General features: G+C 35.5%; 1 protein-coding gene across 4 annotated transcripts in view; it reads right to left on the reverse strand.

The window, feature by feature from the left end:
* Window positions 1-366: 366 nt before the first annotated feature.
* TRIM33 (tripartite motif containing 33) overlaps window positions 367-16,637 on the reverse strand; it is a 131,382-nt gene continuing 115,111 nt past the window's right edge. Inside the window, exons 13-20 of one of the 4 annotated variants that reach the window (XM_043575905.1) lie at window positions 16,455-16,518; window positions 13,792-13,951; window positions 12,197-12,546; window positions 9,919-10,042; window positions 9,422-9,496; window positions 6,989-7,141; window positions 5,487-5,537; window positions 367-5,407 (exon numbers count right to left, since the gene is read on the reverse strand). In XM_043575905.1, the coding sequence (XP_043431840.1) occupies window positions 5,195-5,407; window positions 5,487-5,537; window positions 6,989-7,141; window positions 9,422-9,496; window positions 9,919-10,042; window positions 12,197-12,546; window positions 13,792-13,951; window positions 16,455-16,518 (1,190 nt within the window). In that variant the 3' untranslated portion in view covers window positions 367-5,194. Of the gene's footprint in view, window positions 5,408-5,486; window positions 5,538-6,988; window positions 7,142-9,421; window positions 9,497-9,918; window positions 10,043-11,459; window positions 11,582-12,196; window positions 12,547-13,791; window positions 13,952-16,454; window positions 16,519-16,637 lie in introns of those variants that run through there. The other 3 variants (XM_043575907.1, XM_043575906.1, XM_043575908.1) reach the window with 3 other exon arrangements.

Consider the following 16,637-nt stretch of genomic DNA (forward strand, 5'->3'; position numbering starts at 1 on the left):
TCTGCTCCAAATGAACTTCTATACATATTCCCTTTCATTTTCAGACTTCTCTATATTTTATTCTCTTTTCACTCTCTCTTTGCCTGGTCCACCGTCATCACATTTTTGAGTGAAAGAGATCGCTTCACCAACCAATGAACTTAGGTGTTAGATCCTGTCCCATGTGTTCCTACTCTTTTCTGTGTGGATCCCGATCAGAGCACTCATCAGTCTCATATAGAGTCTAAGCGCTTGTGAAGGCAGGGACTGTGTTTGATTTTTTCACTTCTATAACTCCAGTGCCTGGCACACAGTATACATTTTTCAAATACATTTAAATGACTAAATCTCAACTCAAAAAGGAAGAAAAAAAGGAATTCATTTGCAAACTTTTTCAATTTTCTAATTTAATAGAAATAACCAAAACAATGTGGCTTTCAAACAAGGCTTTAAACTAATCTAATACAACTTCTACAACACATTCCAGAGCATTATAACAAGAAATATTTACAGGCAGCTAATGTATTAAATAACCATGAAAAAGAAAATCTTGCTTTTAATACACACCAGCAAAAAACACAGGAACGGAACAATTAGAAACTGCAACCTTGTTTTAAAAAATTAAATATGATTATTTAGAGAATACAATACCACAGAAACAGCACTTTTTCTTTAAGAATCATATTGAAGGGTAGTTAGTTATGTGCAAAAATAATAGTAGTTATAGTAGTAGTAATAATAATAATAATGAGGGGAGGAGACCAGTTGAAATACTGGAAGCAAGGAACTAGTAAGGCTGTGATTTTAACCCTTTCGTGTGTATGTCTACATAGAAAATTAACAGGCTTTCAGATTGCACATACCGTTTTTATAGGCTTATATACATGTTTCACTGTGATTTAAAACATAGTAAATGCCTACATTTTTCAGACCAGGAGCAGACAAGCACTTCCTTCTTAAGACTGGAAATTAGGCCACACCTGAAAGGGCATATTGCAGTGGCACTTACAAAATCATCTCAGTGCCTTCCCACATACGAATTTGGTGAACTTAAAAGAACAGCATTTTTAACTTTAAAGATTACTTGCTAGAAAAGGGCCAAACTTAATTTTGTACATTTTGTAGTATGATCGTGACAAATATATCCAAATTGACTGTTTTTGAAGATAACTTTCTCAGCTACAATAAAAAATATATAAAAGACCACGGAGGCAAACACAAGGAACTAAGATGAAAGATATGCTTTACATGCATTTTGGCCCAAGTAAAAGAAACCATTATATCCAAGAGTACATGTTGAAATCTGAAATGTCTATGTAAACTGTGGCATATAAATTTTTTTTTCTTAAAAAAGTACCTTCAATTTTTTTTTTTTACTCAAATACCTACTTTTAAAAAAATATGCAACTTTCCCCAATTTTTAAAATAAAATGCCACAATATATTGTCGTAAGCTCCAGCATACATTTAAATTTCTTACTTTTTAAAAGATACACTGGGTGATATGCATACAAACTTTCCTATAAAATCACCATCCGGGAGAGGACTATGACATGCCTATCAGGCAACAGACTTAAAGCAGTGTTATTGCTTTATCGAGGAGGAGAGAACTGAGAGAAAAAGAAAAAGAAAGCATCAAGGTTCAGTTCAAGATTAAACTGATACACTTTGAAAACCTTGGATCATCTTCAGCAGATTATTAATACAGATGGTATGAATTAAGAATTTGATTGTTTTGATTAGGAGAGTTGGGGTGGGTGGATTTTATAAAACTACTCACCGATCCAATGCGGAGTATGCAAATAAGCAGTACTGACTTCAACAAGAAATGAGATTTTTATACTTCCTGTGTTTTATATGAGGGGGAATGGGTAAGGGACTTAAAAGGCCAAGGGAGAGAGGGCCACAGCATCTACTCCCATTGTGGATACTAAGAGATTATTGAATAAAGATAGTAGGCCAAAATCCAAGGGCACAGTCAGAAGACCTAAATCTACTGGCTTATTAACACTAATCACTAATAATTACATGGCAGGATACCTGCTGAGGTAATTGATAAATCTACAATTTGCACACTATAAACCTTTTGCTTCTATTTAAAAGCATTATTTCTTTGGATTAACTAAAAACCTCAAAAACTGTTACAACAAAAAGAATTAACTGACTTTAATATTATTTAAAATTCTCTTATATAAGACATAGAAATCAGAAAGTACCTTGTTGATTCCAAAAAGAATAATTTCAACAGGGGATCCAATACCTTATCATCTCTGTGGTAATGATCTGTGGTAATATAGAGCATGACCTACAACTTAACCATACTTTGGAACACGTACATGTTTCACCTTGCAAAACAATTCCTTTACTCAGTGAATCAGCTGAGCCAAATGCTAAAAAAAAATAAAATAAAATAAAATAAAATAAATAAAAAATAATGCAAATTTAGGCCAGCAGAACAGACTGAGGAACACTTTATTCTTAGTGTTCTGATGGGAGACGGGAACTCAGGTATTGCAAAACTTTGCAATCTTTTTTAAGGAAACATTTAACATCTCCAAATCTAAAGTACTGTTTTTTAACAAAGGATAACAAATGCAAAGAGTATCAAAACAAACTGCCTTCAGGAACTGATATTCAATGTTTACTTTTTTCAGACATGAATTAATAGAAAAACATGTAAGATATCTGAATGTCAATGTAAGTTTTTATACTTTTTAACAGTTATATTAGTGGCTGAACAAATCAGTTAGGAACACAGAGATCAACGTACAAGAAAAAAATTTCAGTGAAATCTAAACTGAACACTTTCATTTGAACGGTGGTTTGCTGATAGTTATTTACTTAATAGTAAATCCTCAGTAGCATGAATTGCCTTCCATTAACAGAAATGGAGCCTATTAAATGCTGACAATAAAGTGGCTTTTTAAAAACCAATCTTAAAAAAACACAAAAAACAAAAATTCCACGTAACATGAAAAAACTTCAAAGGGAACACGTTATCTTTTAAGGCCCCAAATATCAAGAAATAAATATTTAAACTTTAGTTTCTCCTCCATTGGTAGAACCTATATAAAAGACTTATCTAAGAATCATGAAAAGGATTCATCTGAAGAGCAAGTATAAAATACTAGAAATCAATGGATGGACAAAAGGAAGTTATACTGCTACTCATCACTTTCCAAAACTGTGCCCTTAGATACGTCTCCTGATAAACTGAAATCATAAATGCTGTGGGAAAGAGGGAAATGCACATAAATAAAGCATTTTTAAACAATTCTCCCTTATAAGACAATTCTTCTTAAGAACATGAAATTTGAGTAAAATGATAAAACAGTTCGGTGTAGGTTCTAAAGCCTAACTTCTAACAAAACTGAAAGAGGAGCTAAAAGGAAGCCACAGAATGAAGTAAATCAACAGCAGTATTAAATCAATACTGCTTAAATACACCATCAGAAGGCCTGAATAATATCCATGTTTACCCCCAACATTTGTTAAGAAAAGAAAAACAACCCAAAGGAACTTGTATAATAATTTCTTTAGAGCACTTTATTTGATTCAATATGCACTAAAAAATATTTACCTCTTAGACAGTTATGTCAAATAATTTTTACTGAGTAGTCTACTGTCTGAACTGCATAAGCTGAATTTTTAAAAAGGCAAATGATTTGCCACAAATCTGCTGACGTCTGAAAAATATCTAATGGCAAGTCTTCTATTTTGGTCACTTTATATTCTAAGGTGTCCATACAAAAGTAGGACTAACTTTTTTAATCCAACAAAAGAGAAGCCCATACACAGTCTAGAACACACATCTTGGATCTGAGCATCACAAATGAAGAGAAGAAAAACAAAACCGAGCCAAGGTGGTTTATCTGCCTCGGGTGCTGAACGCAGGGTAGTAAAGGTGGGTTTACTCCAGTAACCATTCAAGTGGGGATTGGCTCATTTTCAGGATTTACTTACAGGCCTCTTCTAAGTCCGTTAAGCCCCCAGTCCATGCAAATGTCCCACTTGGTGGACAGATGAGTAATCTAACCCCACCGGGTTTATTTCAATAGTTTGATATTTAATAATAAGCTGCTTCTGAAGATTTTCTGAGAAGTCTGTTCTCTATTAAAATAAGATAGAACCTCAAAATATGAATGTGAACATTAGAAATAGACAGCATATATTACAAATCCATTCTTGATAGGAACATTAGTAAGAATACACATTAGCTTAAAAAACAGGCTCAGCAAATGTTGCTGATCTGCCAGAAGTTTTAGTTCACTATTTACAAATAAGACAAAGTGAAATACAGAAAATTTTACACATTTGGTAGCTGACAGATTACTGTTTGCCAATAGTGGTCTATCAGAAAACTGATACGAAGGAAGACTGGGTAAGAGCCAGTTGTCACCTTCTCAAGCAAATTTAAATGAAAACTACATTAATTTTGAAACAAACATTCCACCTTTGATGGGAGTAACTGTACGATCGGATGATCCGACTGGGAAGTGCAATTCTGTGGAAGGGTTTTTCTGGAAATGACTACCACGTGATCAGCCACTGAAAAGTTACCATATTTATTTCAGCAGACCATTAAAACTGATTAAATGATGATCGATGATGTTTCCTAGACTCTAAGTATAAATAGAAAATAAAACTGCTGTTGAGTTCTTTAAACCAATATAAAAACTAAGGCCCAACAGCATCAAAGTGAGAACAAATATAATGGCATGATTCAATGCACATCTGCACTGACATCAAAGTGGAATCTGAGTAACTTTGATTTTAATTAGAAAACAAACCAGTATGTACGTGTGTGGAAGGGGAGCATGAAAGTTGTTTTTAATAACTGTATGCTCTTGTCCAAACAGACACGAGCAACAGGACCATCAAGTATTTACTTGTACACCCAGTATCCTGCACCAATCAATAGCACATGATGACCAGTATCTACCATTCTAAAGAACCACCCTCTTTAGTAACAGAAATCTTCAAATCATTTTGCTTTTCCTTTTTGTTTTTCTTTTGAAATTGCAAATAGAGTTGTCTCCCCCCTTTCTTGACAAGAAGTGATTTCTGTCCATTACTTCAATCTAATACTGTGTAAGAGCTATCAGCTTCTTCAAGGAGGTGCCCACTGTAGGCAGGATATTCCAGCAACACTTAAATAAAAGGGTTTTTTCTTTTTTTTTTTTTTCCTTAAAACAATTAGTTAAGTTCATGTCATTTTACTTTATATGTACTGGTCTCTCATCTGACTTTAGGCGTTTTCTGCGGGGCTGTATAAAGTCTTCATCAGAGTCCTCAGTTACCTCACCATCATCCTCTTCCTGCTCAAACTCTGGCAAAGGTGCGAAGGTCCTGTCTGAGTAGATCTCTGTGAGTTTATCTTCAAAGTACAATGCAACTGCTTTCCCTGCCTGAGCTACTTCTGAATCAGCCTGCAAGCAAAAGATAGGAATATTCACCTATTGGTAATGCATATTCCTTCACCAAGTTTGCATGGTCTGAAAAGCTTACCTTCAAATTAATCTCTTGTGTTTCTGCATAAACTTGAACAACTTTCATCATCTAAAAAGGATACCAGAGTCAAAAAAAAAAAGGGAAATTATAATCCTTTCTAAAGTTATAAAACTGCATAGGATTGGCGACGAAAGTCAGCCATACTAGGGGGAACAAATTGCTATAACCAGATTAAGTGCTTTCTAAAATACTACAGAACATGGAACCGCTTTCTTTACAAAGTTCTGGTGCTAAAGCTACTGTGAAACTGTAAAAACTGTCTCAAATTCAGAATTAATAAAGTCAATCTGAAATGGACCTGGACCAAATACATCAATGTAATTAAAACCAAAAAACAAGTAACATAAGAAATGTTGCTTTTTAAAAACTGTCAAACCATCAACAAACCACCTATCAGAATTCTATCTGTATGGCAATTTGTTAATTATAAATTATTTAACTATAACTAAAGCAGATAAAATGTATCTTCTTCCTCAAAAGGGTTGCCTACAATTCCCGAAAGCAATTTACTTGAAAATAATCTAGCTGATTAGAAAGTAAGACACAAAACTTAGGACTGTATTAATTAAACTTCGAGTAAGGTGTTACTATACTCTCTGTGGTATATCACTATATATACTATACTTTTGACCTATAGGGTTTTGTTTTTTGTTTTTTGTTTTTTTTTTTACAAATTTTAAAAAGGTCACCTAGATATTTCCAGAGGCAGCTATGAGTATACTTTAAATGATTCAAGTACTTTTAGTAATAGTCATATGGCACCCAAATTCATCAGCAATAAAGAAGATACTCTATAATCTTTTGAAAGATTTTGTAGATTCTTATCCAATTCCATTTTTTTCTCCTAGAATAATGAAAATCTTCCTTAACAATAAGAGACCTGATTTTTCCCAAAGAAAACAAAACAGTTTCTTTGAAAGAGTCACATATCACAGTTTTTCTCAAGGACAGTTCTTCTGTTTCTTCAAAAAAATGTATGACCAAAGTTAATGAAAGTCATATTGCTGAGATCAGAAAACTCAACATTATATACTCTGGGCTACTATTCAAGATGAGCCACCAGAGATGAGTTTATGATTTTAGGGTTCTACATCTAATAGATTAACATTATTAACCTACATTAATAATAAAATCAGAGGAACCAGTACAAATGCCCATCCTAAATGTACCCCAAATATAGGCTGTTTATAATCATTTCCCATAAAATACACTTAACTATAAGTATATATTCCTTTCTATACTTGTATATCTCAATCTCAACTTGTTCAAAAAGGAATATCCACTATTATTCTTAACTTATCTAATTATACACAGTAAACTTTCTTCTTTGGAGCTGTGGATGCAACCAAATTTTACTTCTGATTGCAGCAGAAAAAAATTTTTTGAATCAAATTAGAAAAATCTCTTCCCAGGAAAAATAAAATAAAACAACCTCCTGCCCCCCCCCCCCAAAAAAAAACCTAATAATCCAAGACTTTATAGTTTGGAAGCTAACATACTTCATTAAACCTTTCACAGTTCTTGAAGATCAAACGGACATCAGCCACAAAGTCATCTGGGTTTTGGTAGTGTTGGGAATGTTTTTTCTGAAGCTTTTTCTTCACGGTGGATAAATCCATTGGTTTCTTTATAATTTTATAGTAGTTTGGTATCTAAACAAACAAATAAATAAGGATAGATGAGGATTCTCCAAAAATGCCAAACAGTTTTATTTAAAAATGCATAGCCTATTGATTTTAGGGGAAAAATATGTTAATTATTGAGCCAGCTGCTTGCAAATTTTGGGTACAGTGAATGTATTTTTACATCTTTTGCCCCAATCATATATCATAAAAATCAAATCATATTCAGAATATGTGGCAGTCTTAATGGTTAGTGAAGGCCCCAAAGCTCTATCTTTAGTAAGGAGATTTGGAAAGAAAGCAATCAGTAAGGGTAGCCAACAACTCCTATTAAGGACACATCTGGCTCATCAGAATTTTAGGACACCTGAAGAGGTTTTTTTTGTTTGTTTTTTGTTTTTTTTAAATAGGAAAGAAAATTAAAAAGATTACAAAATATATTATTATTATTATTATTAAACATCTTTGAGAGGCTATAACTTTATCACAAAGAACTCTGAACATAAAACAAGAGAAGGAGAAAAACTGTAAATAACACAATAAAAATTTTATTAACCCTTTACTGATCATGCCAGGGAGAGTTCTGGCCCCAACTTTTGGCCAAAACTTTGTATCCTTGGGAAACAAGTGAATTTGGAGAAGCTATTTAAACAGTTCATGAAAAGAAGTGTTTGAAAGTTATTTTCTACAGTAACGTTCCTGAACTTGAAGACAAACGTCCTAGTATCAGATGTATACAATTTGCACAAAATATCTTCCTTGTGTCTAGGTCTTTGGTGCCTTAAAATTCATTTCTGAGGGGCACCTGACTGGCTAGGTTGGTTATGTGTCCCACTTTGGCTCAGGTCATGATCTCACAGTTCCTGAATTGGAGCCCCGTGTGCGGCTCTATGCTGACAGCTCAGAGCCTGGAGCCTGCTTTGGATTCTGTGTCTCCCTCTGCCCCTCCCCGTCTCTCCCTCTCTCAAAAATAAATTTAAAAACCCTAAAAAAATTTTTTTAAATAATAAATTCATTTCTGAGCCTACCCAGTTAACAAGTCTAGTATTTAATATTCTATAACAGACCTGATATTCAATAGTATCTTAATTCAACAGATGGTAAGCAAATAAAATGTGTGTAGCATATTCTCATTCCATTTGTGAAGCACTGACCACCCCAGATATTCCTTTAGAGCTTTTATTCCTTACAGTCTCCTTTAAGATAAAGAGCACTGACTTGCAAAATTTCCAGTCTTCCTAATCTTGACTGTTCATAAAAGAGGGCTTATCTTCAAAAGGTAAGAGCCACTGTGAAAGATTCCATTTTATAGTTTTATTCAAACTAACATACAGAGGTTATTTTCTCCCCAAGGTACAGAGCCTAGAATCACAGAACTGGAGTTTTAGAAATTTAGTCCAATATTCCCACTGTATGTTTAAAAAAGTAGAGGCAAGGGCGGTTCAGTCAGTTAAGCATCTGACTCTTGGCTCAGGTCATGATCTCACGGTTCTTGGGTTCAAGTCCCACATCAGGCTCTGCACTGACCGCTCAGAGCCTGGAGCCTGCTTCAGATTCTGTGTCTCCCTCTCCCTCTCTCTCTCTCTGTCCTTCCCCCTGCTTGTGCTCGCTCTCTAAAAAATTAAAAAAAAAAAAAAAAAAAAAAGGTTGAGGCAGAAAATTATGTAATTTCCCCCCAAGTTTGATGACAGAACTGGGAGAAGTCTTCTGACGCTTGATCTAAGATTCTTTCCATCATACCTATATCCCTTTACGTCCATCTTAAAAGTAAAAGAGGACACAGAAATTAAATTCATTAAGTTTTCATGACAGCACACAGAAATTTTAATAAATAAAGTGCAATTTTAACAAGTCTCATATCCATTTAGTGCTAATAAATTTTCAAACTGGGGGGTGCCTGGGTGGCTCGGTCAGTTGAGCGAATGACTCTAGATTTTAGCTCGGTCTGTGATTGCAGGGTCGTGGGACTGAACTCCATGTCAGGCTCTGCACTGAGCATGGAGCCTGCTTAAGATTCGCTCTCTCTCCCTCTGCCCCTCTCTCCCACTTGTGCTCTCTCGCTCTCTCAAAATTTCAGGTTAGTACTTACAACGTTATCAGGTACTTGCTAAAATCATTCTATAAAGGTATCATATATGTCCTTGGAACATCCAAATGGGGTAAGAAATAATATTAGAAAACTTGAACCTTGGAAGTGTTGAGGAAATTATTTAAGAAGCCTGAGACAAGAAGTTTTAGGGCCAGAGCCCTCATTCTTAAGTCTTACAACTGGGCTTCTTCACCAAGGATTTCCTAAAGTAAACAACTCACCGAAGCAGGAACTGGCTCCTGGAATTCAATACTTAATTCATGGCAATAGAGGTAAAGCAGAAGACGTTCACATTTCTGGCCCCAAAAAAGAAAGGAAAACTCATGAAATAGTTTTTCCCCTAATAAGATAGATATTCTTGAGTAAAAGAACTTTATCACTACAAAGTATTATTACAATAAGCTGAACACATATGCCTCCTACCTATTGACTTATCTAACTAAATACACATGACTGAAGCAAACTGTCTTGTTTCCAATTTAGTTTTGAAACTGTCTTCATCTGTTCTACTTTAAATAATTTATCGAAGATACAGTGGTTTTGTTCTTAGATGAAGACTAAGGTAATTTATTTACTACTGACTATACAAATGCAAAGGAGTCATAAAAGCAACATACAATATTTTGTACAAAATTTTATAGATTACCTAGGTAATCTGGAGGTGCACAACATTAACTACAGAATCCCTAATAATATATCCAACTTATTTGACACTTACCCTTTGGTCCACGGGACTTAACCCTTGTGCAGTTTTCCCCTTCTTACTATGTTGCAAATTATCACAATCATATTCAACTTCTGGTTTCCCAATATCTCTGCAAAATGTGCATATCCAGTCCCCACTAAAGAGGGAAACAGGCAATTAGTTCATGTAATTTTAACAAAACCCACTCTAGAGAGAAACCAGTTCTCCAGAGTTAAGTCTCCAGCTTGTTTTCTTTCCTTTCTGGTTTTTGAGGGGAAGAGAGGCTCTCTATTCTTATCAGACCTCATAAAGGGAAGTTGTATGATAAAAGCTTCCCAAAACGTTCCCCAGTCTTTAACTAATTACTTTCTAGAAAGCTTTATAAAACTGGTATCCCTGCATTTCAAATGGGACCTCTTCCTAGCACAAAGCTGATGATCAGTACCTGTAGCATAAGACTGTCAACCCCAGTATTACCTCACAACGACCCCAACTCATGAATAAGGAAAGAATACAGTTTACGGAATTCCTGGGGTATCCAATACTGTTTTGGCATGTAATAAATATGCCAAAAATAAAATTCTTCTTCTTCATGGCCAGTCAAAAGCCACGAATACACATACAACTCTCTAAGTGCAAGCACACATAGGTATATGTACCCCTTACCTTTTAAAACCTGCTCAGTCTATAGTTTGTTTACATCAGGATTTCCATCAAACCATAAATTCCAAAAGGATTCACTCCCAATAATTCTCCCCTTCTCTCCCCCACCATAAATAAATTTTAAGTCTAGAGATTGTACTGGTCTGTGCCAACAGTTCCAATTCTTTCCAAAGCATCAGCCTTTGAGAGAAAGCATCCAGTGGCAAAATTCTAACATTCCGGTAGATGTTACTACTCAAAGGGAAGAAAAATATAAAATGACTTAATTATAACACCAAAATGCCAATGCTTTCCTTTTATAAAAGAGCAAAGTAAAAGAAGGCCCTTATTACATCTCTGGCAAATGACTATACCTCCTAAGACTTAGGTAAGAATTAAGATTCTTCAGAAAAATATTCCGGCACTGTTTATACATATCCACCACTTTTCTAATCCAAAGGTTGAAATTTTCAAAACAGGTAGTATTTATTCAACTAAAATCACTGCTTCTAAGGAATCTGAGAGGAAATGTGAATGTTGTATCTACAGGCAGAAAAAAAGCTGAGCGTTCTGAAGAACATTATTGTCACTTAAAAGGAAATCTGGGGGTAAAGGTTTGGGAAGGGAGAAAGCGGTCTCTGAAATCAGCTGGAGACAAAAATGGCTTGAGCACAACTTGTTAACTGGAAGGGATGAAAAAGAGCTCTTCGAATCCCTACTCTACCACTTAAGAAATGAAACTAACCCATGAAAATCTGTGAACCTTGCAAGCTAAATTAGTTCACTACAGAATTAAGACCAGTCCACAAATTTTGTAACCCAACCCAGCACGTTTGTCCCACTGTGTTAGCTAGTAACACCAGCCTGCCTTGAATGCTCACCAATGAGTTTTAATGCTTGAAACCAGATATAGAGCTGCCAGGGGGTCAAAGAGTATGAGGACAATGCTCATATTTCCCCCAATCTTTATTTATCTTCATCCCAAGTTCTTCTCTTCTAAATAAGGAATTCAGTAACTCTCCATTCCAAAGTTCATGACTGGAAGACATTCCAGCTAAATGACAGAAGGAAAAGTCTGAGAAATCTGCACATAATGCTTTGGGCTGGCACTACCAACTACCTGCTTCTGTGGTCAAGAGGAAGACAGAACTAAAAAACTCAAGGTGTTGAAGGTATTTTTACAAAGTACTTGTTTTTTCTTTCAAATGCCTTTTGAGAGCTTTCAAACATTAGAAAAGGAAGTTCTGGGTAAAGATCCAATAGAGCTGCCTCTAACTAAATAGTATTCTTAAATGAAATTATTGTAGACCCTGTTAAGACTGATTCCAATAGATAAAGAAAATTCAGCTTCAACAGGAAATCAACTAACTTCTCCAACATCCCAGACCCCTACCTCTCATAATTTAGAGTTTTATCTACTTCGCTTATGCCAAGTACAAACTGAAGGCCAGGAAACAGTCTATTTTTTATCACACTATTTACATCTTGGACATTTTACCATTCAGCTGTTAGTTTCTCTAGAAGGTAATACCAAAGGAGTAACAGGCCCCCTGTTTTACAGAAATACTGTGCATTGCTTAGGAAGCCCATCTGCATGAAGAACTTTCTGGTTTTTAGCTTTCAGCTTATATAAACAAGAACAAAAAAAAGTCAAGTATTTCACTGGTACCTTGGAAAGCTAAGAAGTGTTGGAACATGACAAGTTAGATGAAAGACCTTTGGACATTTTTCACAGCACAAGAGATCCCCTCCATTTTGGCAGACAGCACACCAGTCTTCATTTGGGTCATCGTCTTTGCTGTTGCCATCTCCTCCAATCCTTGCCGACCTGTGTACGAGGCTTCGAATCGGGGACTTTCCATTAACAAGGCTGCTGAGCCCTGACTGTTTGCAGCTTTCATTTGTATCTGCAGGTTCGGTTTTCACATGGTTTTCCAGGCTTGCTAATGCATCCAACTCACTCTCTAGATGCAGGCTGGTTGAGAGAGGTGGTGTCAAGCTACTCTCGGGACTGCTCAACTAAAACAAAACAAGGACAAATTCTTGAAGAATCTTTTTTTCTTTTTTTTTTAACTTGGCTTCATGTCCAGCGTGGAGTCCAACATGGGGCTTGAACTCATGACCGTGAGATCAAGACCGGAGGCTCAACTGAATAAGCCACCCAGGCGCCCCTCTTGAAGAATCATTTAATCCTTATTGTATGCAGTATGTGCATGTAACTTAAAAGTCATGGCAATACACATACATATACACTGACGTAATTTAAAATGAATTTGGAAATGGCATTATGACATAAAAGAATGAAAATAACCCCAAATTATTTAGGCATGTTAATTTATGATTTTAAAGAATACTCTCTAATATTGGTTCACGTGGATAATAAGAAAATTAATTAAGCTGCTAAGCACATTGACTGGAAAGAGAGCATAGGATTATACTGATACCCTATTTTCACATAAGACTCTGTTGCATATCTTCCAAGAAATGTTACTCTGCCTACTTATCATTTTACTAAAGTTGGAAGATTCTGATAATTGTAAAAGAAATCTTTCACCACCCTTTTGCACCCGGTTTTCTGGGGGCATTTTCCCAGCCAGGTATTGGATGAAGGCCAACTTTAAATCCCTTTGCTCTCTAAATATACAAATACTGTGTTAAATAAATATGCTAATCCTCCTACTTGAAATTTCTATGTGCCAACTGTGTAGAAAATGACACTTAAGCCTGGGCAGGAAGAAAAAGCCAAGACCAATATTTGGGCGCGTGTATGTTTGTGAGGTGGCCTTCCTTCATTCTATATTATACATTTAATAAAATGTTCTATCTGAAAAACTCTACACTAGCTAATAAATTCATAAACCAAAAGCAATCTTCCCATCACAAAACTCTTTGATCATTAAACTTCTTTCACGTCAGCAGTCTTAATCCTGAGCTGACAGATCCAGGAAAACAGTCAAGGATCTTTTGTGGCCTGAGACTCAGTGTGACTACTGAGATGATTATTAATAAAGTCAGAACAATACAGAACCCGATTTAGAATCATGGCAAAAATACTAACCAATTACATACTAAAAGATCATTTCAAATGAGTCCTTAATACAATTAAATCTTTTGTGACACATTACAGCAGACACTGCGATTAAAAACTTGGGTTACAAGCATAAATATTCAAAACTAAACAACATGCAGAGTCTAAAATGCAGAGACGGAAGAACCCGTGCAGTGGCCTCCTTAGATCCCTGATGGACCCCAATGGGAGCTTACCATGCATGCACTCCTCCTGCCATCCTCTGTCTTTTCCTGTTTCACAGCTCCTGAAAAGCTACATATTTCATCTTCAGTCCCAGGTTCCTGCTTGACCTTTACTTGATCAGACTTGAAGCTAAGACTTGTCTTCTCTGCAGTTCTTCCTGATGACCCACAGCTAATAAAAAACAAAAAATGTCACCTATGTTTGATTGTATAATGTATATAAAACCAATTCTATGAAAAGTAATGCTCATTAAAGAGAAAATGATAGACAATGTATTTCTAGAAGATAAGGATACTCATAATGCAAGTAAGAGAAGTATGATACAAGCTTAGCCTCAAATTCTTTAAAAACATAGATCAAACTATGAAAAGACCCTAAAAATGTATTTTATGGTGTGAGACACTTATGCTAAATCATTTAAGAAGTCTAGTAAATAACAATTTTCCCAGGCTAGTTAATATGAAATATCAGTGATTGCTTTTCTTTATAAAAGCAGTTTTGGGGCACCTGGTTGGCTGAGTCAGTTGAGCATCCGACTTCAGCTCAGGTCACAGTTTGTAAGTTCAAGCCCTATATCAGGCTGTCTGTCAGTGCAGAGCCCACTTCGGATCCTCTGTCCTCCTCTCTCTCTGCCCCTCCCCTGCTCACGCTCTCTCTCAAAAATAAATAAAACATTAAAAAATAATAATAAAAGCATTTTCAATTCTTCTCTGCCCCCAAACATCTGTAGAAAACAGCATTAATAACAGTGGTTCATAAAGCCTCCTCAAAGGAAACTCTATTTTAGCTTTTGAGGGCAGGAAATTGGGAGAAGGGTTTAACAAGTAGTCAACAACCCAGAATACCCTTTTTTGAATCAACAAAATGATAGGCTAAGAGGACAGGTATATGACTAATCAGTTCTATCTAAACCACAAAGTAAAACCACTGGCAAGAGAAGTGAGAAGAAACTGGTAAGACCGTACTGCTACTGAGAATGAACACCTTTTTCAATCTGTACTTTCCTCTAAAAGTACTGATTATTTAAAGCGTAATTAAAAAGTCAAGCAAGTATTTTAATAGCACCCGTCTTCAGAATGCGTGCACGTGCACACACACACACACACACACACGCACACGCACACACGCACACACACACACACACACACACACACACGCACGCACGCACATCCAAATAAGATAAACCTTCAGGGGTACCTGGGTGTCTCTCTCTGTTGGTTAAGCGGCCAACTCTTGGTTTAGCCTCAGGTCATGATCTCACAGATTCCTGAGTTAGAGCCCCATGGAGGCCCTCCCTCCCTGTCTGCCCCTCCCCCACTTGTGCTATCTCTGTCTCTCTCAAAATAAAAAAATGTTTTAAAAAGTTTATTTAAGAAAGTAATTCATGTATCTTAAGTCTTTCTTACATTGCACTAAATTATTCAAACTAAAAATCAGTCAACATTTATTCTATTTTATGTTAACACACTCCACACACCAGCCCCATTTCTTAAACCTGTCCACCAAGAAGGCATAAGAAACAATTTAAGTAGCAATGAGTGCCCCTAATGCCCAGAAGACTGTTTCCAAGCACTATTTCCTTATTAACACAACCAAGATTTCTTAAAGATATGGTGATCAGTAGGCCTGAGGCAGGAAATCTATAAGACAAACCTGGAACATCATTTCGTAACAGGAGTAAGGAAGTTTTCAAAGACTACTGGGGTTATACCAAAGGACTAAGGAGCCAAACAGCCAAACAGGGAATAATTTAACCCAATAAAAATAACATCTATAATAGTTTAGAACATATAAAATGTTTAAATTTATGAGTTCATAAAGGTAATGATAAAAAATCTCATTGGTCACTGTTGGAAGGTGCTGGGAACCAACTCATTATTAGGACACAAAAATTTCCTTTACAGAAATAGATTACACCAGTAAACAAAAAGAAAGAACACATTAAAATATCATTATTTTCAACCAGTAAAAAAAAAAAAAAAAAAATAGCTAGGCAATGATCATTAATGGTTGCTGTCACAGAATCAACCAAACATTACGTGCCCTGACGGAAGTACTCGACACCACCAATGAAGTATTCTTCCTACCCAACCTTCCCCCAAATCAAACTTAAATCTGATCAAATCTCATCGAAATTATTAATACAGAGGGGAAAAAACAGCAAGTAGCGTATTTAAATGACAAGGTGGGGAAAACTGTTTTGAGAAACAATGTTTCTTCAACATACAATCTGATTTTGACCTCAAGGTATCTGCAGATGGCAATGTACATACAGCTTATTTTAATGCAATTTAAAGAAACCATTTATTAAAAAGGGATGAGAAAAATTGGGAAATCTGTAACTCGATCTCTACTGACGTTAAAGAATTAGCTAATAAATTTTTCTTAGGTGCAACAATTGTTCTGTGGTTATAAATTTTTTAAATTCTTCAAATGATATACATTGAAACAGTCCAAGTAAAATGATAAGATATCTGAGGTTTGTTTCAAAATAATTCAGAGTAGGGGGAAATGTATGGGAGTACAGAAGAAATAAAAATGATAACTTGGTAAATGGTGAAGCTGAGTGATAAGCATAGGATTTCGACGTAATATTCTTCTTATTAAAATACATGTTTAAAATTTTTCTTAATAAAAAAGAGAAAAAAACCCCACTAACAATGTTAAAACTCACCTGCCTCGACTGCCAGTACTAGAGGTACTAGGGGGTCTCACAGGTGTGTGAGAATTGGATAAACCTGGAAAATAATACATAAAATGATCATCAATGCAGGGAAGAATATTCAGAATTCTACCTACTAGTTACAGAATTAAAGATTACTATGATGCAATTTAGCAATTCTTAGAAATCAGGCCT

This window comes from Prionailurus bengalensis, chromosome C1, assembly GCF_016509475.1.
Source record: "Prionailurus bengalensis isolate Pbe53 chromosome C1, Fcat_Pben_1.1_paternal_pri, whole genome shotgun sequence".
Classification (NCBI taxonomy): domain Eukaryota; kingdom Metazoa; phylum Chordata; class Mammalia; order Carnivora; family Felidae; genus Prionailurus; species Prionailurus bengalensis.